General features: G+C 34.0%; 3 protein-coding genes across 4 annotated transcripts; all 3 read left to right on the top strand.

The window, feature by feature from the left end:
* Positions 1–8,339: 8,339 nt before the first annotated feature.
* On the top strand, positions 8,340–11,329 carry LOC130746564 (F-box/kelch-repeat protein At3g23880-like). Of its 2 annotated transcripts, XM_057599242.1 has the most exons (3): positions 8,477–8,617; positions 8,737–9,578; positions 10,163–11,329. In XM_057599242.1, the coding sequence occupies exons 1-3, from the start codon at positions 8,607–8,609 to the stop codon at positions 10,240–10,242; spliced, it is 933 nt and encodes a 310-aa protein (XP_057455225.1). In that variant the 5' UTR covers positions 8,477–8,606; the 3' UTR covers positions 10,243–11,329. The 2 variants fall into 2 exon arrangements, with proteins under 2 accessions (XP_057455224.1, XP_057455225.1); XM_057599241.1 differs by having other exon boundaries at positions 8,340–9,578.
* Positions 11,330–17,550: 6,221 nt separating this feature from the next.
* LOC130746563 (F-box/kelch-repeat protein At3g06240-like) lies at positions 17,551–21,069 on the top strand. Its single transcript, XM_057599240.1, has 3 exons — positions 17,551–17,706; positions 18,603–19,429; positions 20,581–21,069. The coding sequence occupies exon 2, from the start codon at positions 18,683–18,685 to the stop codon at positions 19,409–19,411; it is 729 nt and encodes a 242-aa protein (XP_057455223.1). The 5' UTR covers positions 17,551–17,706; positions 18,603–18,682; the 3' UTR covers positions 19,412–19,429; positions 20,581–21,069.
* A 954-nt stretch (positions 21,070–22,023) lies between these two features.
* Positions 22,024–25,334, top strand: LOC130746562 (putative F-box protein At3g16210). Its single transcript, XM_057599239.1, has 2 exons — positions 22,024–23,410; positions 24,890–25,334. The coding sequence occupies exon 1, from the start codon at positions 22,283–22,285 to the stop codon at positions 23,390–23,392; it is 1,110 nt and encodes a 369-aa protein (XP_057455222.1). The 5' UTR covers positions 22,024–22,282; the 3' UTR covers positions 23,393–23,410; positions 24,890–25,334.
* The last annotated feature ends 1,107 nt before the right edge of the window (positions 25,335–26,441 follow it).

Raw genomic sequence — 26,441 nt, 5'->3', positions numbered from 1 at the left:
GGCACAACCTCTGTCCAGTGTGTGAACCAGAATTTCACACCTTGCCAGTTCAGCGGCGTGTGTTAGGTGTGGCGCGGCGTTGGAAGACGTCGATCATGTCCTTCGCCGGTGTTCAGGGTCAGTTTGGGTGTGGAGCCAATTTGCGAGGTCGCTTACTCACGTGCCTATTGCGGCACCTCTCCGGTTTTGGTTGTATGCTCACCTTCAGGTTCAGGACAATGCTTTGTTCTGTGCAATCATCTGGAATGTGTGGAAGTGGGACAACAGTTTTGCCTTCGATGATGCTCCTTGGACTTCAAGCGAGGTGTCACACAGAATTAGTCTTGATGTTAGTGAGTTCCACCGCTGGGGACGAGGACCAGTTCCGAATTTGAGCATTGCTAGCCATGGTGAGATGGGAGTGATGCTGCATACGGATGGCAGTTGGGCTCGCGATATTGATAGTATGGGAGGTGGAGGAGTCATTCGTGATACACATGGTAGATGGATCTCAGGATTTGCTGCTGCGTTTGGCCACGGGGATGCTTTCAAAGCTGAATTGCTGGCGGTGAATCGTGGTTTGACACAAACATGGGAGCTGGGTTTTCGGCAAGTTATGTGCTTTGTGGACTGTCTTCAGGTGCAATCGGTTCTGATGAGCAGTGAGAATGTGAATAGCTGCTGGCACCGTGATGAGATCCTTGCGGGACGAGCGCTGCTGGCTCGACAGTGGAGTGTTCAGGTCATTCAGGTGCCCCGAGAGAGGAACATGGTTGCAGATGCGTTGGCGAAGATTGCAGTCACGGAGAATTGGGATTGGAAAGAATGGAAAATCCCACCCTCAGCTGTAGTTCCTCTGCTTTGTCAGGATGTAGTTGCTTAGTTGCCTGTTGTTTATTTCCTTTTGTTACCAAAAAACAAATAATAGGGGACGAAGGGAGTACTAAACAAAGAAGTATATATTGGTTTTTTTTTTTGGGTAAGCAAGAAGTATATATTGGTGGCATTTGAAACTAGAAACTAGGCATGTTGGTCGTTCGGTTCAGTTAAATAATCGAACCAAATTGAATTGAAAAAAAAAACCGGTTCGAACTAATGTTTTTCTGATGCAACCATTAAACCCTAATCTATATATTTCCATTGAATCGGTTGGTGAGGAATAGGAAGAAGATGCAGAACCCTAGTCTCCCTCTCCCTGAGGATTTGATACATAAAATTCTATTGAGATTGCCGGTGAGATCTCTGTCACGCTTGAAACGTGTTTGTAAATCATGGCATTCTCTTAAATGGAGCTCTTCATTGGTTGAATTACTCTTCTAATGAAGACAATCTGTCATAATTGCTTTTGATTTGATAGGAAAGAGTTCATTTGAGATTCCTTTACCATATGGTATAGATATGGAAGGAGTTCATCTGACGGTAATGGGAGATTGTCTTTGTTTGTGTTATACTGGTAGTATTGATCTTGCAGCGGCTGTAAAATGGATGATGAAAGAGTATAAAGTGCGGTCATCTTGGACTGAGTCATTTGTTCTGCCCACTTGTGAAATTCCTTATCACTCCTTTCTTCCATTATGCTTCACCAAATCTGAAGGATTATTTGGAACAAATTGCAATGGAATATTAGTGAGATTTAATAGCAAAGGTGTTTTAATTGAAGATGCCGAGGGCGAATTCAAAACGTGTCTATTTCGGTCTGCTATGTATAGAGAAAGCCTACTCTCCCTCCCTGGTACTTTGGGGAATTAAGTAATTATGGCCAACAATAATAGACAAGATGTCTTTCAGGGTACGCATTGCTCTTCTATCCTCTGCACCATTTTTTTCCTACTCATCATGCACTATGAAAATGAAAAAGGTATATTAGCAGAATGCATAGTAAATGGAAATGCTTAAACTATCTTGTACTTTTCCCTTCCTAGAGAATCTTTCAATATTAGAAAACTGATACATGAAATTGCAAAAAACAAAATGAGGTTTTCTTGTGGGAATTCACAAATGGTTTGGGGAAAAAATATTTGATGTCTTGCTTATTGAGTGAAAATTATTCTGACTAATCAAATGCTATTTTAGTGGAAATTATATAAGAAAAACAACTAATGTTTTGAGTAGAACATTTAGGATTCTGGTGAGATTTACAACATTACATTTTTCAAACTTAAAGCTAATAAAATGTCTAATATGGTGACATTCACAATTAGCTCGTCTTTAATGGTTCTAGCAGGCCAAAATTATGTTGATAGCTTAGCTTTCCCTCAAATGATAATGCTGTTTGGAAGATGCTGTACATTACACATATGATATATCAGTGTACAACTAGTGGTTAGTAGTTATTTCAGGGAAGTTTTGAGTGTAAACGGACTTCGGAATTTACTTATGTTTCAAAGTAGGAGTTAGTGAATCCCCCTGCTTATAGGTGCACCCATACTCGTCACTGTTTCACTCCACCCTCTCGCACAACACTATAATTTAGGACAAGGTCCCCTGCTTCGCCTATGTGCTCGTTACTGGTAAGCTAACCCTCTCGCGTGCATGACAGCGTCACCCCGACATCTTCTACCGCGTCTCCTTCTTCCCCTTCTCTTGCTCACTAGACTTCCAGCAACCTGCTCATGACGATCACCATTTCGTTCTTCCCAACTAGTCACTTGTTAAACAGTTTCCTTCTTCTCTTTCTTTTCTTTTCCTTGTTTGGGTTTTATCTTCCTTTGGAACTAGACATGGCCTTTTTCACTTTCATTTTTGTATATCATATATCATTGTAGGCATGCCCTGCATATGCCATGATATGCCCTCTATCGTTTCAATTGATAATCATCCGTGAAGCCAATTTTTTGGGATCCTTTATCTTACTATTCTGCACTTATTTGTAAATACATCCCGCATGTTTGCTGAAATGCGTATTAGACACTATATGATACAAAAGGTGTATTAAGTTACACTAATAGACTTAAGGTATCAAATTAGCAGTAAATAATGCTTCTAAAATTCAGTTGACACTGCTATGTGCAGAGATGTGTAGAACCGTTTCACCATCAAATGGTGTGGTTGCTGTAAAAAAGATTATAGTACTCTTTTAGTCAATAACTGCATGTGTGCATGTCTTTGCCACTTTCAAGTTGGTGAAAAAGAAAATAGAAACTTATTACTTGTTAAAATAAAAATTATAACTTAGGGTAGAAGTTTTCTAGTTATGTAACTTCTAGTTAGAAAATAGTTAAAATTTGGAATATTTGCTGTCACAACTTGTTTGTTATGTAACTTTGTAAAGGTTTTGTTAAAATGGTGGCAATTTGGCATCAGAACAACACCTTCTAATTTTGTCTTATATCCAATATGTCTATATATTCTATTCTATATCTCAAGGACAATTTTGCTATCAAGAAGCTATAGCATCTTACATCTGACTTAAATTGTTTCATCACGAAAATACTGATAATATCGATGTATAATGCCATGTGCAATCCATTTTTTTTCTTTTTTTTGCCAGGGGTGGGGAAAGAGAAGATCTTTCCACTTGCAGGTTCAAACCCTGCATCTCTAGAATGTCTCACCCAGCTCTTTTACCACTTGTGCTATCTAGCGGGGACTAATCAAATTTCATTATCTGAACAGAACAACTGAGGCTCAATGGGCTGAAAGTGGTATTAGTTATGCAGACTTGTATTACATCACATCGCTGGAATTCTCAAACTAGCAGGGTTTCTGTTTAGTTTTCTTTTCATACTTGAAACAATCATTGTTGCTAAATTTCGTTCTATAATGATCAAGTTATTAATGCTACTCACTGGTAGGTGAGTGCTGATTTTATCCGTAGATTATAATTCCCATTTGTTCTGAGGCAGTTATATTTACATATGCAAGCACACATGTTCCTGGAAGCCTATTGTTAGTATTTTGTTTGGTTTTGGGGTGGTAAATTTCAATGTTACATGTGCTCGTGTTAATTAATATTTTCTGAACCTTCACTGCTTGTAGTTTGAGTTTGGCTTGGCAGAGGTTATGTTCAATATTATGGCTTTCCTTTGATTACTTATAATAGTGTTCAATCATGTTCAATGCTTTTAAGTATGTCCATGACATCAAAACCAAATGAATGTGATAAATGGTACTTCGGGTTAAGTCATAGGCAAAAAGGTTGCTGAATCATCCTGCAGCTATTTATATATATTTTGTAGTTTTTTTTTTATAAGCCATTTATGTTGTGTGCTTGTAATTCATTAGCAAGGTTGCTTCATGATTTTAGATAATGAATTAACATTAACATGTGAATTTGGTTTTATTTAGAACCCATACTCTTTGCACATCCTTCTTGGTTGTTAACTGTTATACCAAAGAGACTGGCCCCATCACTATACTATGTCGACTACATTGTTATTTAATGATTCAAATGCCTTCTATATGAATGGAGTGTCAGTCTAATTACTGTTTCTTCATTTTATAATGCTATCCCTTATTGTGTAGAGTACAGCTGATTTAGTTGTTCACTTCCTAGATATACCAGCAGTGAAGTCTCAACCTAATCTACCTTGCTTCTTCTATTAATGAAATTACATCTATATTTTCCTACAAATTTTTGTATTGATTTTTCTACAATTTTTTCCTATGAAAATACATGTATCTTTTTCCTGCGGAATTACCTATGCCTTTTCCCTGTGAACTTTTGCACCGATTTTCCTTTTGGTGTAAGCAATGACAAATGCTAGGTGTTGTCAATGTTGCAATATGGAGCTAGTGAGTGACCATTCGCATTTTACAGAGATGAATGGTTATCTGTTTGGTTCAAGAGTGTTGCATTTAATTTTATTGTTCAGTGCATATATTTGGGGGTTTTCTTGGTTGTTGTTGAAGGAGTAGGTGAAAAGATCAGTGCAATTTTTTGTTATCTATCAGTGCAATTTGGTTGGCCAGGTGAATTTTCAATTCCGGTTTCTGAAGAGCTCTAAGGTTGGTGGCGTTGATTTATCACTTGCTGGGTGAAAGTTATTGTTGTTTTGGAATGGAGTTATCTATAGATTTTGTGGAAATTGGAGAGAGATTGTGGTTAAGAAATGGGGCTGGCGGTCTATCAAGTCTTTTGATTTTTTCTTGGATGGCCTTTGGTTTGTCTTGTGTTGCTCTCTTAGGCTTTGTTTGTGAGTTTTTAGGGGAGGGGAGGGAAGACTTTGAGGGGAAGGGAATGAGAGGGGAAGAGATGGGGAATGAGGTAAGTTGTCCTCTTGTTTGGAAGTTCAAAATTTCACAAAACTTCCATAGAGGACCTCCTCAATACTACTAGTTTTTAGACAATCAAGTATCAAGTTCATTGTTTTAGTTATTTTCTACCTAAGACTAGAGTAATTTTAGTCAAAATATACCTTGGATAATTTAAATAACCTCATTAGAGCATCTTCAATGCTAGGTTCTTAGTTCTTAGCACTATTCATGTGGACCTGTACTGCCACATGTGCTTAAGCAACTTTTTGCATATTTTGCTCCAACCATGAGTTCTTACTTCTTAGCACTATTCATCTGGTTTCACAATACCATTATATTAATATTTTTTATTTCCATATAATTTTGATTTAAATTTAAATGCTAATTTAATACTTAAATTAAATATTAATTGATGAACGAGAGAGAAAAAAATTAATTTTTCATGCTAAGAATTCAAAAAGTAAAACTTCTTATATAAAAACTGGTTCTTATTTTTAGGAACTCTACGTCAGCCCCACCAATGGTTAAGAACTCAGTTCTTAGTTTTAATCAGCTCAGAAATAAAAATTAAGAACCATGCATTAGAGATGCTCTTAACTAATCATCCTTAAGTTTTAACTAATTTTTTTTGTTAATCAAGGAGTCCGCAAAATTGATTTGTGGGACTAATTTATCGCCCTGTCGTGCGCACACTAGTGCTTAGGAGGAGGTTGATTTCAATTCACTAAACACACCATTGTATATTAAAGGCTAAAAAGAACTTTTGGCCCCTGATGTTTCAAGTTTGTGCAAATTATGCCCCTACTCTATTTTTGTTGATGTTTCTACCCTTCATGTTTTCAAACAGTGCACCGTCTACCCCTCCGTCAGTCAGACGTTAAAAAACTAACAAAAAAAACTGATTTAGCTTTTTTTTTTAATATATTTTTTGGACCTGTCACGTGGAAATTACAAGTGAAATTGAAAAAAGGGGGCATGAGAGATTCAAACTCAAGACCTGTAAGTAGCAAAACATGCATTTAACGAGTTCAGTTACATACATAATTGATATATACATCAATCAAATTTAATTTATATCATTTCCTTGATCATCATCAACTTCATATACTCCTCTTCATCTCTCAAATCCACTCAGGAACCTCTCATGAGAAAGCCTGACTGACGGAGGGGTAGACGCTGCACTGTTTGAAAACATGAGGGGTAGAAACGTCGACAAAAATTGAGTAGGGATAGAATTTGCACAAACTTGAAACATTAGAGGCCAAAAATGTTTTTTAGCCTATATTAAATACATCATCAGAGGTTTCTACACTCACCCTTGAATAATAAAATACATCATTGTTGTATAAATCTGAAATTTGAAATTTCATAAAATATATAATCAATCACATTGTAAATAAAATAAAATGTAACAAAAAAAAAACATGTATAACCAAAAAAAGATTAAATGAATTTTTGTGCTGAATTTTAAACTGACACTCTATATAATTATTATTTTCGTAATTAGTGACATATAATCAGCAGTAGCAAACGATTTGAAATATTTAAGTCCAACTCTGAATTTGAGTATGACTTTGGATTTCCGGGTTCGAATCCCGGCTGTGGAAGTTCTTTTTGAAACTCTTTCCAATTTTTATATTTACAGTACTATTTTTAACTACTAGTTTTTTTTTGAAAGAAACTACTAGTTAGTTTTTTTTTTTTTTTTTTTAAACATAACTACTAGTTAGTTGATCTTTTAAACAACTACTTAGTTTTCTTTTAATTTTTTTTATTAGTATTTTAAACATTAAAGTAAAATACACTCCCCTCCCTCAAGGTTTGTCAAAATGACACTTAACCCTATTCTTATTCAAAATATACCCTTCAACCTGCCACACTAACATAATATTCCCTTAAACTTAAAAATTAATTAATTTTAATAATAAATTAAATAAATTACAAACTTAATTTGAAATGGAGTCCAATATTTTTTCATTATACATGAATGTCTCATACAATTCACGTCATTTATAAATAATATGATTTTGACAAATGTCTCATGAATTCGTATACTATAATTTATAGTAATTTTTTTAAATAAAATATAATATAATGATGTGTTTTAGTTGAATTTGTTTTTTTAAAAAATGATCATTGAATTAAATAAAAAGTATTTCAATTTTCCTTCTAAAATATAATCATTGATATAATAATTATTTTGTAACCATTGATATAAATTTTAGCTGAATTTTTTTTTTTTTGAAATGTACTTGAATTCGTATATTATCATCGATACTAAATCAGTTCAAAAAAATTGATAGTAAATCATTTTTAGATAAAATAAAATTTTACTTTATTTATTTGTTATTTAAATTAATTAACTTTAAGTCAAAGGGAATAGGCACTCCGAGTGAGCCTATTGTTGATGTTCCGACACAGACATCCCAGGTAGAAGACGACGCTTCTACCTTTCTGCGACTGATGGTCCAGCTATGAGACTGTTGGGAACAGAAAATGCGTGACGACTTGCTTAGAGCTATGGAGAAGGCTTTGGCGGCTTGTGGATTATGTTTTGTTGGGGTGATGATTGAGTCTGTTTTTGGGTGTGTGCCGAGTTTATCATTTAGGGTTCGAACCTATAACTTGAGGTTACCCTACGAGATGGCTTAAGGGTGGTTGAACGTTAACCTTATTGTAATCCTCAAGTTTTGTCATTAATAAAATTAGGATATTCAGGTATATTTTTAAAGACAAATATTAGTTATTAATTGTCAAATTAGTTCATTTGCTAGGATTGAAACCCTAATCTTTCACCCACTTCATTTTCCTTAACTCACCAATATGGCTATTCAGTTACTTACTTATGTTGTTTATTAGAGTTGCGTGTGTCTCATTCTCTAGGGTCAAGACTCAAAATTATTAGTTAATACTCAAAATTGTTGGCCAAGTTTCAACGAAGAATCGTGCATGTGTGCCTCATTCTCCACTCTCTCTCTAGGGTTAGGACTCAAAATTATTAGATAAGAAGCTATGTATATTATATTATATTTAAAAACAAAGATAGTAGTATATTGTATATAGTTGGCGGCATTTGAAACTAGAAACTAGGCTTGTTGCTTGGTGGTGGTTCGGTTTAGGTAAAGAATTGAATTGAACCAGAAAAACCCAGTTTGGCCCTCAGGAATACCCTATAATATGAATCGTTGTTTTTAAATGAACAGCCCTAATATTTTGAACTAGAACGATCATGATGAGTAATAGGAACAAGATGCTGAACCCTAGTCTCCCTCAGGAATTGATAGAGGAAATTCTGGTGAGGTTGCCGGTGAGATCTCTTTTGCGCTTCAAACGTGTTTGCAAGTCATGGCTCTCTCTTATCTCCGATTCCAAATTTACAAAATACCATTACGATCTTGCTGCTGAACCCACCCATCGATATCTCTCAACTTATGACTCCAAGGTGCGATCCATAGACATAGAAGCATCACTCGGTGATCATTCTTCAGTATCAACTCACGTTCTTCCGCACCCGTTTCATGATTCGTTTTATAATAGGATTCCAATTTTTGGTTCTTGCAGAGGCTTTTTACTTGTACGCTACGAATATCGTTATCTCCTTGTGTGGAATCCGTCAACGGGTGTTCGCAAACTAATATCCTACCCACATGCTAAGTTCAAGTATGATTCCCTATACGGATTTTGGTACGATGCATCAACTGATGACTATCTGGTTCTTCTTATGGTAGCGCCTGAGTTTCGACCAGATTTGGCTGATTGGAGAACAGATATTGTGATTTTCTCATTGAAAACCAATTCATGGGACGAAATTGAGGATTTCAAATTCCCATATCAGACCTCCCATCCTAGAACTGAAGCTGGGCTACTTTTAAATGGAGCTCTTCATTGGTTGGTTTATTCTCGTGTTACATATAATTTTGTCATCATTGCTTTTGATCTGATACAAAGGAGTGTACTAGAGATTCCTTTACCATATATTAATATACAATCAGCATTTCAATATAGAATATTTTATTTGAGGGTTATGGGAGATTGTCTTTGTCTGTGTAATCCTGGTAGTAGTAATCGTGCAGTGGCTGAGATATGGATGATGAAGGAGTATAAAGTGGACTCATCTTGGACTAAGTCATTTGTTCTGCCCACTAATGATATTCCTCTTGACTCCTTTCTTCCAATATGCTTCACCAAATCTGAAGGACTATTTGGATCAAATTGCAATGGAAGATTAGTGAAATTTAACAGCGAAGGTGTTTTAAGTGAACATTGCACATGGAGGGAAAATTCGATTTTCAGAGAGAGTTTACTACAGTCAGCTATTTATAGAGAAAGCCTACTCTCCCTCCCTGGTGAATTTGGAGAATTAAGTGAACATGGCCAACAAGAAAGACAAGATGTCTCTCCGGGTACGGAATGCTCTCTTATCCTTTTCATCATTTAATTTTGTTACTTTCATCCTGTATTGTGAAGAATGAAAAGCTATATTAGTACATTCTATTTTGCTCCTTTATATTTTTTGCCCCTCTTAATGTTATGATTTTTACAGGCAATTAGTTCATTATATTATGGTTGCCTTATATCTATGTTGTTTCCTTCTTTTATGTCCTTCTTTCAAGACTAGTGATCTTCCTCAGAAGTTTTCTAACTGCAGAAGATATATTGTTATGGTTGCTTCATTTTGAAGTCTAACAAAAGGAAACTGCAGCAGATGTAGCCAAGTTAAAGCCATGCTCCTTTAGTAGGGTGTGGCTAATGGTTATGATCAGACTTGTATTGCATCACATTAGGGAATTCTAGAATGAGCATGATTTCTGTTTAGTTTTCTTTTCATACTTGAAGTAATCATTGTTATTATATTTCATTCTATATATGCAACCACACATGTTCCTGGAAGCCTATTGTTAGTATTTTGTTTGGTTTTGGTGTGGTAATTTTCAATGTTACATGTGCTCGTGTCAATTGATATTTTCCGAACCTTCATTGTTTTTAGTTTGCGTTTGGCTTGGCCGTGCTGCTGGTGTCTCATATTATGTTCAATATTATGGTTCTATATATCTCCAGAAATGCTAATTATTACGAATCTACTCCAACCGAAATTGCCGAACAACGTGTGAATATATACTTAACTTTTTCTCTCTCCTGATAACCAACCAACCATGTGAATCACTTCAGACAACATTGCAGAGAGGGTAGGAACTAGGAAGAGTATGCGATTGGTATGGATGGCAGTTGGTGCTCTTGCATTTGGTCGGTATGGCGTGCTAGAAGAAATGAGGTAGTGTTTAATTCTGCAGTTTTTGATGTTGAAATAATTCTGGGTTCAATTAAGTTCCTCCCATGGAAGTGGCTTAGATGCAAGGCAAATGGATTTTATACAGCCCAATTTGTGTCTTGAAGGATTAGTGTTATAATGACACCATAAGGGAACGAGAAAGCAGAGTCTGAAAGGGCTGTTGGATTAGTGCTATTCCAAAGAAGAATTGTGTTAATTTTAGATGGGAGATATCTTGTGCAAATGTTCACATCAAGTCAGGTGATCACCCTATCCTACCAGTCAAGTCATATGTTGGATGCATACCCAACGTGATCAATTCAGCAAAGTCCATTGTCATTCACTTAGGAATCTAAATCATGATTCTACTTGGTCTTGGAGTAGTTGCTCCACTCAAACATTAGAAGTGCATTTCATTTCTCAAGTTACCTATCATCATTTCCTCATCAATTGTTCACCAAATTGAGGAGTCTGCTGTGGAATACGTACCAAAGGACACTTCTAATGATCAATCTAGAGTCCTTAATTCCATTACTGTAGCTACTAAACCTCCTACCGACCTAAGCCCCGCTCATAACTTCGTCGGGGAATGGAGAATCGGTTTGCAAATCTTGAGATGAAGATGGATCTTCTGATCAAACATCTCTTTAAATGACTTTTCATACTTCAACTATGTCTGTTATATCTACCATATTTGAACTTATGTGGCTATAACGTTTACTACTCTTTTGCCATTGTAAATTATACTTTGTCATCTCATCTCTCCAAAAAAATTGATAAATATGACAAGTATGGAAGTCTTCAGTTGATTGTATTGTAAGTTAGAAATGATTTCCAAATTTATATTGAGAAATCATATTTTGTACAAGAGGAAACAAACAATAGATACTGTATATAACTTCATAAATTAATAATCACTCATACTTTGAATTATGACAAACAAGTTTTATGTAGCAAACAAAGTGATATGGCTGAAAATTAATTCTTACATTTCATACATATATTAATCGTAACAAATAGAAAAGATCATTTCTATTTGAAAAGAATTTAATTTAATCGCACGATACAATCTACTCTTTTTAGAATGTATATAGTGGTTCAAATTATTTCAGTTATAAATGAATAATTTTAATCATAATGAAATTTATTTATAACTCATATGAAGCATTCTTTAGTTCCACTCAAATGTACTTTACAAATAACCTAATTTTATGTTTATTTTTTTACACAAAAATTTGTAACTACTGTAACTGCATATGCATTAAAAAAATCTAAAGTGTAATTTAATTAGAAACTTATAATCATAAGTAAACATAATGGTTATTTCTATTGAACCACAATCTAGTAAAAACTTTTAACATGATATATATGGGATTTTAATTATTTTACGGTTTTGAGAAAGTTGTAACTACAAATGTTGAATATTTCCAATATATAAATATAGTTTAGTTTACCACTAAAAAATTAAGTCAGAAGCAAAGCTTTTTTGTCATCACCAATAGTTAATCTCTAAACTTTGAGTCATGGCCTCATTCTACGCTCTTAGTCTATTGGTGATTTCATGACTAGTTTTGCTTTGGTAGTCCAAACAGGGCTTTCAGCTGAAAGTAACTATGTTCCAGAGCCATTGTCATACTATGTAAAGTATATAAAAAATTGTGCAGCAAAGATAGACTCGACGTGTGATCATGAGATTTTCAATAGTTATTTTATGGTAATCAAAATGTTGGTATAGCATGTTGTTTTGTTCTCGTGGATGTCATGGGAGAACGTTGTCATGAAGACTTGACCAATTTTATTTTGATGTCACCAAAGCTCAAGACAAAAAAGATTCCTATTTTACAAAGAAGTAAGAAAGTTTTCGAATATTGTTCTATAATTACAGGTTTTCTCTATCAAATGGAATCTGTATGTGTTCCTGCATAAGCTTTATGTAACGAAAGAAATTGTAAACTCTATTGAAGAATATAATAATTGCAATTACATGGTTTCATAAGATATAATATAAATTAGTAATTTTTTTTCGATTGATGAGGTTTCATTTTTGTTTTAAACTTGTGCTATCATTAATTATGATTTATGGTTCCTAATGGTTTTCTGGCGACTTTATTATGATTCATTGGTTATGATTTATCGACCCTATACAACAGCCGAAATTTGGTTGCAGGTAAAATATACGACGACTATTAAAATTGCCACTAAAGGAAATATTTATTGTCGAAAACAGTGCTTTTATTTTTTAGTGAGTGATGACATATTTTAAATTGATTACTATAATTCTCTTTTCGCAACAATTTTCTAGTGGACGTTACTTTATGTCTTCGGTAGCCACTCAAATATAGCATTTATGGAAATATTCTTAATTTTATATTTACTCGTAGGCTTAAATATATTTTTAGTCCCTATAAAATATGGGTGAATTGAATCTAACCCCTCCAAAATAAAATTCATTACTTTTAATCCTCAACGTTATTTAAATAGGTGAAGTTAGTCTCTGTCATACTTTTTGTGGCGGTTTTGGTATATTTGAGGCAATTGTTAACCCCCACAAATTATTTATTTTTAGCTTTAGTAGCGGTTGTTACCGCCACAAAATTAATCAAAAGATTAATTTTACTCATTTCAATATTGTTGAGGACTAAAACCTATGATTTTTTTTAAAGAGATCAAATTCAATTCACATTTACTTTATTGGGACTAAAAACATATTTAACTCTTATGTTTATGTATTGTAGCTACTTATTTCAAAGAAAATTCATGTATTTGTATATAAATTTTAGAGGCGGAAACTATAGTAAATGGGAAAGACCTAGAGTTTTGTTGGAGGGATAAAAAAAATATCTAGAAAACATAGTAATGATTATGAGAAGAAAAGTTGATGAACATTTCCCTTTAAATTAAGGTGATCTAAAATAAAATTTGTTGAAAAATTGGTACGGAAACTGACATTTTGCATTAAATTAACATAGAACAATATGAGCACTTAAGCTACATGTAAATTAAGGTGCACGTACGGAAAAAATTTACTATACACATCACAAAGTCCACAAAAAGAATTAAATGTATGTGTCTTTCTAAATTGAAGTTGTACTATTGGCTTCCTAAAAATCTTATTCATAATAATCACAAGTAGGAAACCCAACAATATTATATTATATATATATATATATATATATATTCTGCTTTCAAAAAAAAAAAGGAAACCCAACAAATATTTCTTTTTGGTCAATTAAAATAGAAAGAAGTGGAAAATACAACTAAAATAGAAGAGAAAAAAGATGATGCACCCAACAAATATTTCTTTTTGGTCAATTAAAATAGAAAGAAGTGGAAAATACAACTAAAATAGAAGAGAAAAAAGATGATGCACCGATGGCTGACATAGGTGAAAGACAAGAAGATCCAATTTGAACATGATCATATGATTTCCAAATATAATTTAAACCATAAATCTAGGTGTCTTTCTAAAGTTTTAGTATGGGCTTCCTAAAAACCTAATTCATAATAAGCACAAGTAGAAAACCCAACAAATATATTTTTCGTCAATTAAAAAAATAAAGAAGTGAAAAATACACCTAAAATAGAAATTAATGTCTGTCATAGGTGAAAGACAGGAAGATCCAACTTCAAGATATGATCAAATATGATTTCCAAATATGATTTCAATCATATTACGGATAAAGTAAGAATTCTAGCTTTACCATATTTCTCATTCATAATAACTAAAAAGATTAATTTCATTTCCTGTACAAAAAGCCTGATTTGAATTGCAAATCACCATCCACCATGAAGGCCACTCATGACGGACACCCTCTACTATAGGTCTAAACCTAAAACAATATTTGTAGTTTATTCCATATCTCAGTGACTCTCTAAGACAACATACATTCTACCTTCGCATTTTCTTTGCTCCCTATATTTGGTGTAAGTCTTCTGGGATTGTGTTGTTTGTGTAGATAACCCCATTAATACCCGGTTTGACAATGATAATGTTTGACAATGAAATTATCACCGCCTTAGTAGAAGGTATAGCCAGAGCCCTACATATCAGTTCTATCGACCGAGAACTGCATCATCTCAATGGGAAAGAGGAGCTGGGAAATGTTGTCAATCTCAAGCTTAGGAACAAGGAAAACCCTTATCAGCATCAAGTAAAAAAACTCACTCCTATTCCACAGTTCCTGCATGGAATTGTAAGCAGGATCATTCTGCCAAAGGAAGGACGAGAAATCATGTCTCTCCGCTTGCTCGCTACATTGTCTATAGGATGTTGGAGGAAGTCAAAATCAATATCACTCATCTGATTTTTGCAAACATGTTGAATTTCCTCAATAAAAAGACATGATTAGAACTTTCAAAAAAAAAATTAGAGTTTAGAAGATATGATTATTAAGTAACAAAATTTAATTTAGTTACTTAATCCATAACATTTATTTAAATATATTAATTGATTAGTCTATATAAATATTTGTCTCTATCAACTCACGAATTAGAAAAATCGTCAGTTGCAAAATTTTGTTGATAAGAAGAAGCTTTAAACCATAATTATACAATTTAATTTTGTTAAATTCTAAATTTATAAACTATCCACCTTATTGGACTTTTCCTTCTTAGTACACGCACTTGATATATGTAATCAAATCCCTTTGACATATTATTCATATAGTGAGTAATTTAAATTTTTTAAAAATGAGATATGAATAACAAATAATTTAAGTTCATGTAAATCACTTAAAAGTATGTCCCCGAATGATAGATCAAGTGGTAAGAGTTAGGGATATATGAGTTAGAGTGGGGGAGGTCCAGGGTTTGGCGTCTTGCCCGATAGTTTGGAATGTTTTCACTATTTTTATAAAAAAAAAAGACTTCCACACTATTTCGCTCGCGAGCAATGCAGATAAACATAAAACATAACGTTTCACTCCCAAACCAGCATCACCCGAATAACATCAATAATTCTCGGTGCCAATAAGCACTCATATCACGATTTTGACCCAACACATCAAGTACCTTTATGTTGTCCACATTGCACACAATGTCCCGAATGCCCAACTCTCAAGCATACTTCATGCCAGAACAAGGACTAAAATCAAACTGGCAAAGAGAAACTAATTAAACTCAAACTTTTTTACCGGGAGCCGAGATACTAAACTAAAATTCTCATACAAACACATGAACTAATTATATAATCAATTTTTTTTACTATATTATCAACTATTTAATTCTATTAATTTTAATGTTGTGAGAAAATGACATGTGACATTCTAGTATGGGTGAATTTTTTATATGTCAAGATTAAGATTGGGAACCAACTTCATTACTATTAACCTAGATATTTTTTTTCGATGGTTTGACCTAGATATTCGAGATATTGGAGTTATTCAAAAAAACAAATATGGTATATAGGGCCCGTTTGGTTAGGTCTGCACATGGGTTGGGTTGAATTGATTTTCAGGCTAATCAGGATCCGAACCGATCAAAACTATTTTAATTGGGTTTGATTTCGTGAATTTTCACCTACGAAACCGAACCAACTCAACCCGACAATCTTCGGGTTGGTTTGGATGGATTGACTGGATCGTTATATTAAAATAAAAATAAATCTGAAATATTGAAACAAAAAAAAAAAAACAAGTACTCCAAGTCTCTTACATGCAATTACAAAATCTACTAGTAGGTTAGGTAAAAATTAAAAATATTAAAAATATATATTAAATAATATATTATTATTATATGATTGGATTTTGGGTCGGGTTATTATGGAATTTGATATCCGATTCAAAGATGATTGGATCGTAATAAAATTCATCTGATTGACCCGTTTGCCCAATCCAACCCGTATTTTTACCATTGGATCGAATTGAGTTGAATGATTTCATTGGTTTAATCCAGCCATGTGCACCCCTACGTTTGGTGGTCAGGGCAAGATATGATATAATATGATATGATATGTGAACAAGATAGCAACAAGATAGGATAAGAGCTATTCTGCTCTTATCCTATCATGTGTTTGAGGTGCACATGATAAGGACAGGATATGATAAGGAAAAATGTATCAAATTTATATTTGAATAAAAATTACATTTAAAAATGGATCAATCTATTAAATTTAATTTTTTTACATTTTCATGAATGAGTCTATATTTTAAAATAACTAAAATTAATTTAAATTTTATTAACTAGCCTATTTTATTGTTTTGAAGATAGCCTATATTTTAAATAAAATTATGTAGTTAACCAATTGGTTTTCACTTAGTTGAGAAACGTGATAATTAACAATAAAAGTTAACTAAATTATGAATAAAATTATTTCAAAAGTACTATATATTTAAATTATAAATTATTATATAAGTAAATAAATAATTTTAAATAATAGGAGATGAAAATAGAAAATTAGTATTGTGACTAATTGGTTTTCACTCAATTGTAACACGTGATGAATAATAAAAATTAAATAAATTAAAAATATTATTATTTCAAAAGTACTTTATATTTAAATTATGATATAAGTAAATAAATAGTTTTAAAATATTAGGAGATGAAAATATTTAATTACTCTATTACTATTAATAAAGCAATATTTCGAAGTGAGTAGTCTATTTTACTATTTTCTAAAAAAATTATTTATTATTTATTTTAGTTAAATTAATATTATTATAAATTATATAATATTAAAATAAATTAATTTGGTGTTAGGATACTGAAATAAAATATATAATTAATATCCTAACATGTTAGGATAAGTTCTATCCTAACTCTTCTCAAGATAACTTTTATACATGATTGACAGGATAAGATATGAGACAAGATAATGTTATCTTATCCTACTGACGCAATAAACAACAGATAGTAATAAGATATAATTACTATCCTGTCATATCATATCCTAACCAAACGGGAGCAAAAAATATGCTATATAAAAGATTTAGTTGGCTCATTTGAACCAGAACAATGCTGAGCCAGGGGCGGACCCATTAAGGGGCCAGGTGTGGCATTGGCCACACCGGTTTTTTTTGTTTTTTTTTTTAAAAAAATTATATGGTTAAAAAAAAAGAAAATTTATTTGTTTTCTATCACCAGTTCTCACACACTCATCACGTGATCTCTCTCACGCCTTTCACTCTCATTCTCTGATTTCACGATACAGCCATACAGGACGCATTCTCACCGGCCACCACCACGCCGTCCGCCGCACCACCACGCCGTCCGCCACACCACCACTGTCCAGCCGTGCCTCTGGCTCTGCGGTTCTACTTCTACAGGTATGGCTGATTTGAGTGATTTCCCTAACCCTAATTTCCTCAAATGTCATAATTTCTCAAGCATGAATCATGATACATGAAATCAAAGTAGAAGAAAGAAACCTCTAATCACAGATTCACGGTATTGTAAACTGAAATTCTTTGTTCCTTGTGATTGGGTAATTTGGTACTGCAATTCCTTTCCCAAGGTGTCATGGCTCTTGTCTGCTACTTGTTTCTGCTTCAGGTCCCTGTTTTGCAGTTTTGCTCCAAGTTGAATTCGTGGAAGTTGGCTTTGTGTTTTGATAATTGGGTATGCGTTGGAATTTTAGATTGAGGATATATTGATAATTGATCCAATTGTGTTAAGGTTGTCATGTTGTGTGGATTGAGAACCTTTGCTGTTTTTTTTTTGGGTCCTTTTGTCTGTTGCATAAATAGCAGTTTAGGCACTTTTTTCCTATTCTCTCATGGTTTTATCTATAATATTTTTCTTTTAGCCTATGATTGCTTTTATGTTTAGCCTCACTGATATTCAAGGTCTGGATCCGCCCCTGTGCTGAGCCCTAGTCTCCCTCTCCCTAAGGAATTGGTAGAGGCAATTCTGCTGAAATTGCCGGTGAAAACTCTTATGCGCTTGAAATGTGTTTGTAAGTCATGGCTCTCTTTTATTTCTGATCCCAAATTTGCTAAATCCCATTACTATCTTGCTGCTGAACCCACCCATCGATTTCTCTTCATATCATCATCTGGTTCACAACTGCAATCCATAGACATAGAAGCATCACTTGATCACTTTGATCATTCTTCACTATCAAATCACATTCTTCCACACCCATTATCCGGACACCAATTTGATAATTCGTTATATAATAGCATTCTAATTTATGGTTCTTGCCGTGGATTTTTACTTTTAGACCACGGACATCGTAATCTCATTGTGTGGAATCCATCAACGGGTGTTCGCAAACCAATATCGTACCCAAATGTTAAGTTCATGTATGAATCCTTATCAGGATTTGGGTATGATGCATCAACTGATGATTATCTGGTTCTTCTTATGTCAAAGCCCAAGATTCGATCACATTCTTCTGATTGGAAAACAGATATTGCGATTTTCTCTTTGAAAACCAATTCATGGGACCAGATTAAGCGTGTCAAATTCCCATATCGGAGTTGCCATCCTATAACTGATGCTGGGTTACTTTTAAATGGAGCTCTTCATTGGTTGGTTTATTCTCGTGATGTGCATGGGGTTGTAATCATTGCCTTTGACATGATTGAAAAGAGTCTACTAGAGATTCCTTTACCTTCTGGTATAGACAAGGGATTAGCATTTCAATTTAGAGGAGGACTTTATTTGAGGGTAATGGGAGATTGTCTTTGTCTGTGTTATACTGGTTGTAGTTATCGCGTAATGGCTGAGATATGGATGATGAAAGAGTATAAAGTGCACTCGTCTTGGACTAAGTCATATGTTCTGCCCACCGATAACATCCCTCATAACTTCTTTCTTCCAATGAGCTTCACCAAATCTGAAGGATTATTTGGATCAAATTGCAGTGGAAGTTTAGTGAAGTTTAATAGCGAAGGAGTTTTAACTGAACAAGCCGCATGCAGAATTAAGTCGTTCAAATCAGATCTATTAGAGTTTGCGGTGTATAAAGAAAGCCTACTCTCCCTCCCTGGTGACTCTGGGGAATTAAGTGAAAATGGCCAACAATAATAGACTAGAAGAATTACGGTACGCAATGCTCTGCTATCCTTTTCACCATTCTGTTACTTTACATGTTTGCATTGTGAAAAATTAAAAGCTACATTAGTACATACTATTTTGCAGTTGCGCCTCTATCCCTTTTGCCCCTCTCAATTAATGTTATGATTTTGACAGGCAATTAGATCGATATATAATGGTTGCCAGCCTTATAAGTTATATCTATATTTCTTCCTTATATGTCTTTCTTTCTTGATTCGTGATCTTCATCAGAAGTTTTATAACATTAGATATATGGTGGTTTGGTTTTAGTCCTTGTTAGGGCCTAGCTTTACCTTAAATTTTATCCCCTATATAGTGTATTGTGTAGTAACTAGTATTTATTACGAGCTGAAATCTCAGCTAAAGTGATCAAAACAAAGATATAACATAAAAAACACAAAAACAAGAGTGTATGAGTTGGTTATGGTTAGTTGGTTACTTTGGAGTTGAAAGCATATAATTGTTTAAGGGAGGATACAATTCTTTGTAATTTGGTTCCATTCTATCCATTCCAAAAGCTATATTTGAATGCTGTTAGGAAAAACAGTGTGTACAATCTAGCATTGAAAGGTTGTAAAGAACATAATGTCTAATATTCCCTTCCAAAACCAACAATGTCTATGGTTGCTTCATTTTGAACAACAAAAGGAAATTGTAGCAGGTGTAGCCATGTTACTTTAGTAGTTTTGGTGTGGGTGTGGCTAATGGCTTTGGTCAATTGGTCTCAGTTATGTTGCTGCTCTGAAACAAAATGGGGCAGTTGAGCTGTCTCTCACTCCTTGGCATGATCAAAATGAAACAGATGATTAATTAGTCCATTTTTTTTATTTCATAGATTTTAATTACTATAAAATATTTTTTATTACAGTAGTCTATTGAAACTATATGATGGAAGGAATGGGAGAGAGTATATAGGGGCAGTTGGAGGCCGGAGGGTGAGTAGACAGTAGTGGTGAGCTGAGTAGTTTAATACAGGATGAAGGCTTGGTTCCCAATTTTACAATGATGTTAAAAGAGAAGTTTAGAATGTGATTTAATTGTTAGTATAATAGAGTCTTGATGCAGATAGAGATCATGAAAATACTGATAATATTGATGTACAATGCCATGCCTAATCAAATTTCTTTTTGTTTTACCAGGGGTTGGGGAAAGAGTGGTTCGACCATGACTTATTTCTCAAGGATATCACTCAGCTCTTTTACCACTTGAGCTATCTATAGAGGGGGGACTAATCAAATTTCATTATCTCAACAGAAGAACTGATGCTCAATGGGCTTGAAAGTGGCTTTAGTTATGCATCTCATTAATTGCTGGAATTCTAGAACTAGCAGTAGCATGGTTTCAGTTTAGTTTTCTTTTCATACTTGAAACAATCATTGTTGTTGCATATTTCGTTCTTTAATGATCAAAATTACAATGCAACTCACTGGTAGGTGAGTGTTGATTTTATCCGTAGTTCCTGGAAGTCTATTGTCAGGATATTTTATCAAACCCAAATGATATTTTTTCCGATGAAATACATTTAAATGTACTGCTACAGTTTACATTTATATTGACCAAGATTATTCAGGTCTATATACTCTACAATTTATACCATATTTATACCGAGATTCTCATTCAATTCGACATTTTGGTAATTGCTTTGACGCATGCTTTTGGGTCGGCTGAGATATTTTTGGATTTGGTGGCTTTGTAACCGGCCGGAACAGGAGTCTCCTAGTTTAGCGTGTCAAATTTTGGTATGTCAAACTTTGTTAATGAACTGCTTGTTTCGCTTGGTCATTTGAACAAGATTCCTCATGTCTTCAGTAGGGCCGGAGCCATTGCGGTGGCTCACCAGGACCACCAACCTCGACATCTTTTCGAATTTTATCGACCCCTGTAGTAAAGTATAAATATAAAATGAGATAACACGAAACACAAGATTAAAGATAGCGGAGTGGTTTGTAATCAATTGTTTGGCATGACTTACCACTAAGGTAAGGAAAATAACATTTTTGTTAGACGATTTAGTATATTTATAATTATATATATATATATATGGTTAATATTTTTTATACTCTAATTAATTATACATTATACATTTTTTCTACTTATAAAAAGCCAATTATATCATTTGATTTACACATGTGGAGTCGGTTTGGATCATCCTTTAGTAAAATTACGCTTAATATGATGAAATTTGATAACAAAATGATAAAAGATTGAATTTGTGTATGAAAATCATACGCAAAAGTTAAAAAAAGGAATGTTGTTTGGATAAAATAAATTAAGCTAAAATTAATTTTAGATATAAAATTGAGCAGGAATTTATAATTTTGGTTACAAGCGAAACAAAAGAAAGACTATCCTAGAACATCTCTGCACAACAGCGGGATCACAAATGAAAGAGGAGTCTTCCGAATACGCAGAGGAGCATGCGTCCGAGAAGCATACTTAGCTAGAGCATCTACAGCACTATTCCACTCGTGAGCAATGATAAACATAACGCTCCACTCTCAAGCCAGCGTCACCCGAATAGCATCAATAATATCACGATGCCAATAAGCACTCATATCACAGTTCAAACCCAACACATAAGCTACCTCCATGTGTCCACAATGCCCCGAATGCCCGACTCCCAAACATACTTCATGCCGGAGCGAAGACTAAAATCAAACTAGCTGTAATCACGAGGTTAAAGATCAAACTTTGTTTAGGAAGATACTAACCACAAATTCTCATAAAAACCCATGCACTAATTGGTTTATTCAATTGAACTGAAACAGAACCAAGATCCTCACCTATTGGACGAGGTGGATCCGTCCCTGGTATAGACTGTGGCTGAGCAATAGGAAGAAAATGCCGAATCCTAGTCTCCCTGAGGAATTGATACAGGAAATTCTGTTGAGGTTGCCGGTGAAATCTCTTGTACGCTTCAAATGCGTGTGTAAGTCATGGCTCTCTCTTATTTCCGATCCCAAATTCGCAAAATCGCATTACGACTTAGCCTCTGAACCCACCTATCGATTTCTCTTCATATCAACTTCTGATTCCCAAGTGCAATCCATAGACATAGAAGCATCACTTATTGATCATGATTCTCCAGTATTATCAACTCACGTTCTTCCTCACCCTGTTTCTGCTTGGTCTATTAGTAACAGTCGAATTTATGGTTCTTGCCGAGGCTTTTTACTTTTGAACTACAGGCAGCGTGATCTCCTTGTGTGGAATCCATCAACAGGTGCTTTCAAACCAATACCCTACCCACATTCGAATTCCCTATACGGATTTTGGTATGATGCATCAACAGATGATTATCTGGTTCTTTTTATGAAAATTCCATATGCCCCTGATTGGAAAACAGATATTGATATTTTCTCATTGAAAACCAATTCGTGGGATCAAATTGAGGGTTTCAAATTCCCATATTGGATTACCCGGGCTAGAACTGAAGCTGGTCTTCTTTTAAATGGAGCTCTTCATTGGTTGGTTTACTCTTGTGATTATGATTGTGTCATAATTGCTTTTGATTTGATAGGAAGGAGTTTATTTGAGATTCCTTTACCATATGGTATACATACGGAAGATATCGAAGGAGTTCATCTGAGGGTTATGGGAGATTGTCTTTGTCTGTGTAATCCTAATAGTAGTGATCGTGCAATGGCTGAGATATGGATGATGAAAGAGTATAAAGTGCACTCATCTTGGACTAAGTCATTTGTTCTGCCCACTGATAACATCCCTCGTAACTTTTTTCTTCCAATGTGCTTCACCAAATCTGAAGGATTATTTGGATCAAATTGCAGTGGAAGTTTAGTGAAATTTAATAGCGAAGGAGTTTTAACTGAACATGCCGCATGCAGAAGTAAGTCTTTCAAACTGGATCTACTAGAGTTTGCCGTGTATAGAGAAAGCCTACTCTCCCTCCCTGGTGACTTTGGGGAATCAAGTGAAGATGGCCAACAATAATAGACTAGAAGAATTACGGTACGCAATGCTCTGCTATCCTTTTCACCAGTCTGTTACTTTTCATCTTTGCATTGTGAAAAATTAAAAACTATATTAGTACATACTATTTTGCAGTTGCGCCTTCATTCCTTTTGCCCCTCTCAATTAATGTTATGAATATATCTATATTTCTTCCTTATATGTCCTTCTTTCTAGATTCGTGATCTTCATCAGATGTTTTATAACTTTAGATATATGGTGGCTTGGTTTTAGTCCTTGTTTGGTGATAGGAATGCAGGGTTAGTCAGGAATTGTTTGTTGTTAGAAAGTTAGTTAGACAGTTATAAGGCATGTTGCCTATAAATAAGAGAGGTTAGTGCACATTAGGGGTATCTTGTTATTCAGTTAAGGAATTGGGTTAGAGAGAGAAGTGGTTCTCTTTCTAGGGTTAGGGAGGGTGTTTGGCATCTCTCTCATGTATCTTCTCTGATTCCCAAATTGGGAATTAGGGTTCTTTTACAGAAATAGAAACAGTTCTTGGTTGAGTTCTATCATTTGGAACTAGCTTTACCTTAAATGTTATCCCCTATATAAGGGTATTGTGTAGTAACTAGTATTTAATACCATGTGACAATAGCTAAAGTTAAGAAACTTGCAAAGGGAGAGTGAAGATAAAAACAAAGATATAACATAACAAACATAAAAATGAGAGTATGAGTTGGTTATGGTTAGTTGGTTACTTTGGAGTTGAAAGCATATAATTGGTTAAGGGAGGATACAATTCTTTGTAATTTGGCTCTATTCTACCCATTCCAAAAGCTATATTTGAATGCTGTCAGGAAAAACAGCATGTGCAAACTTGCATTGAAAGGTTGTAAACAACATAATGTCTAATATTCCCTTCCAAAACCAGCAATGTCTAAGGTTGCTTCATTTTGAACAACAAAAGGAAATTGTAGCAGGTGTAGCCATGTTACTTAATGGCTTTGGTCAATTGGTCTCAGCAATGTTGGTCAATTAGTTGGAGCTGTCTCTCACTAGTCATGATCAAAATGAAACAGATAATTAATTAGTCCAATTCGTTTTATTTCATAGATTTTAATTACTATAAAATATTTTTTATTACAGTAGTCTATTGAAACTATATGATGGAAGGAAATGGAGAGAATATATAGGGGCAGCTGGAGGCAGGAGAGTGAGTAGTGGTGAGCTGAGTAGTTTATTACAGGAAATTGCAGCAGGTGTAGCCAAGTTAAAACAATGACTTTTGAACTAAGCCCTAAGCAGAAGAAAAAAGAAATTAAATACTAAATGAAATTATATGATGAAAGAAAATGGGGAGAGCTTGGACCCGAATTTTGTGATGATGTTAGAAAAACAAGTTTAGAATGCGATTCAATTATTTATCCTTGTATTATTGCACAGGAGAGAGTCTTGATGCAGTTAGAGATCTTCATGAAAATATTGATAATATTGATGTACAATTCCCTGCCTAATCAAATTTCGTTATCTTAACAGAAGAAGCATGGTTTCTGAAGAACTGAGGCTCAATGGACTTGAAAGTGGCTTTAATTATGCAGACTTGTACTGCATCACAATATTGGAATTTAAAAGGAGCATGATTTCTGTTTAGTTTTCCTTTCATACTTGAAACAATCGTTGTGTTGTTGGTATATTTCTTCCATAATGATCAAAATTATTAATGCAACTCACTGGTAGGTGAGTGCTGATTTTATCCCTAGATTTCCATTTGTTTTGGGTGAGTGATATTTACATCTGTAAGCACACATGTCCCTGGAAGCCTATTTTCAGTATTTTGTCTGGTTTTGGGTGGTAATTTCAGTGTTACATCTACTTGTTAATTGATATTTTGTGAAACTTAATTGCTTTTAGTTTGAGTTTGGCTTGGCAGTGCTGCTATTGTCTCAGGTTATGTTCAATATTATGGCTCTCCTTTGATTCACTTGTAACAGTGGTCAATCATGCTCAATGTTTTTAAATATGTCCATGACATCAAAACCAAATGATTTTTTACCAAATGTGCTGCAATTTACATTGCATTGACCGAGATTGTTCAATTATATAATACAGTATCTATATAATATAATACTCCCTCCGTTCCGTTCCAAAATGTAAGTTGTTTTAGAATTTGTAATATATTCTGAAATATAAGTTGTTTTGCAAACCAATGCATTTTTTTTCTCTTTCTTCCTCATATACCCTCATTTAATATTATATTCTTTAATTATCACCTCTAATTTTCACATATCACAACTCTCACTATCAACTTAACCAATAATAACATTTCTCTCTCCTTAATATAACACAACTTTAAATAGGGGTATTTCCATCAAAATATTTATCAATTAATGAGTTCTTAAACAATGTGCACAACCTAAAACAACCTATATTTTGGAACGGAGGGAGTAAGTGTTTGATTCAATGGTGTCAAGTAGTACATGTTTGATTCTCCCTAAGTAATGTCTTGGATTCAAATTTTAATGTAAATGTTCCCGACTCGAACATAATTGTCGATGAAAAAAGACATCTGTCGTAAAAAAAATGGTGTCAAAATTAATTTTTATGATATGATAAAAGTTGAAAATAAGTGATTTATATTTAATACATTTATGAGAAAGTGTAGCTTTTATTGGATAATGTAATTAGATGAAATTGTAAAATCTCATCATGATTGAAAATTCTAAGGCAACGATAAGTTTTTAGTTGTTTTGTTTATTTTATCTCTTTGTACCCAAAACCAATGTCATAATTGATTTTGTCTATTTTGGAGCTATAATCAATTATGAAACAGAAAAAATTGATAAATCATTGTACAATGTTAATCACTTTTGATACCATATTTTTGTGTCATTTTTTTCAGTTATTGTCCACTCTATAAAAGTCGCCACGAAAGTGAGATGTCATCACGTCAAAAGTGGTCCATGCTATAGAGTGGTTTGTAAATCACCGCTAATTATGAGAAATCCAAACACCTAAAAATCAATTTTGACATTGAAAAATGAAATTCAAACATGGACATCCAAACACTCTCACATTGAGTGTATTGAAA

Source organism: Lotus japonicus, chromosome 3 (assembly GCF_012489685.1).
Source record: "Lotus japonicus ecotype B-129 chromosome 3, LjGifu_v1.2".
Lineage (NCBI taxonomy): Eukaryota > Viridiplantae > Streptophyta > Magnoliopsida > Fabales > Fabaceae > Lotus > Lotus japonicus.
The sequence above is the reverse complement of the archived record's forward strand: the minus strand, read 5'-3'. Positions and strand labels throughout refer to the sequence as shown.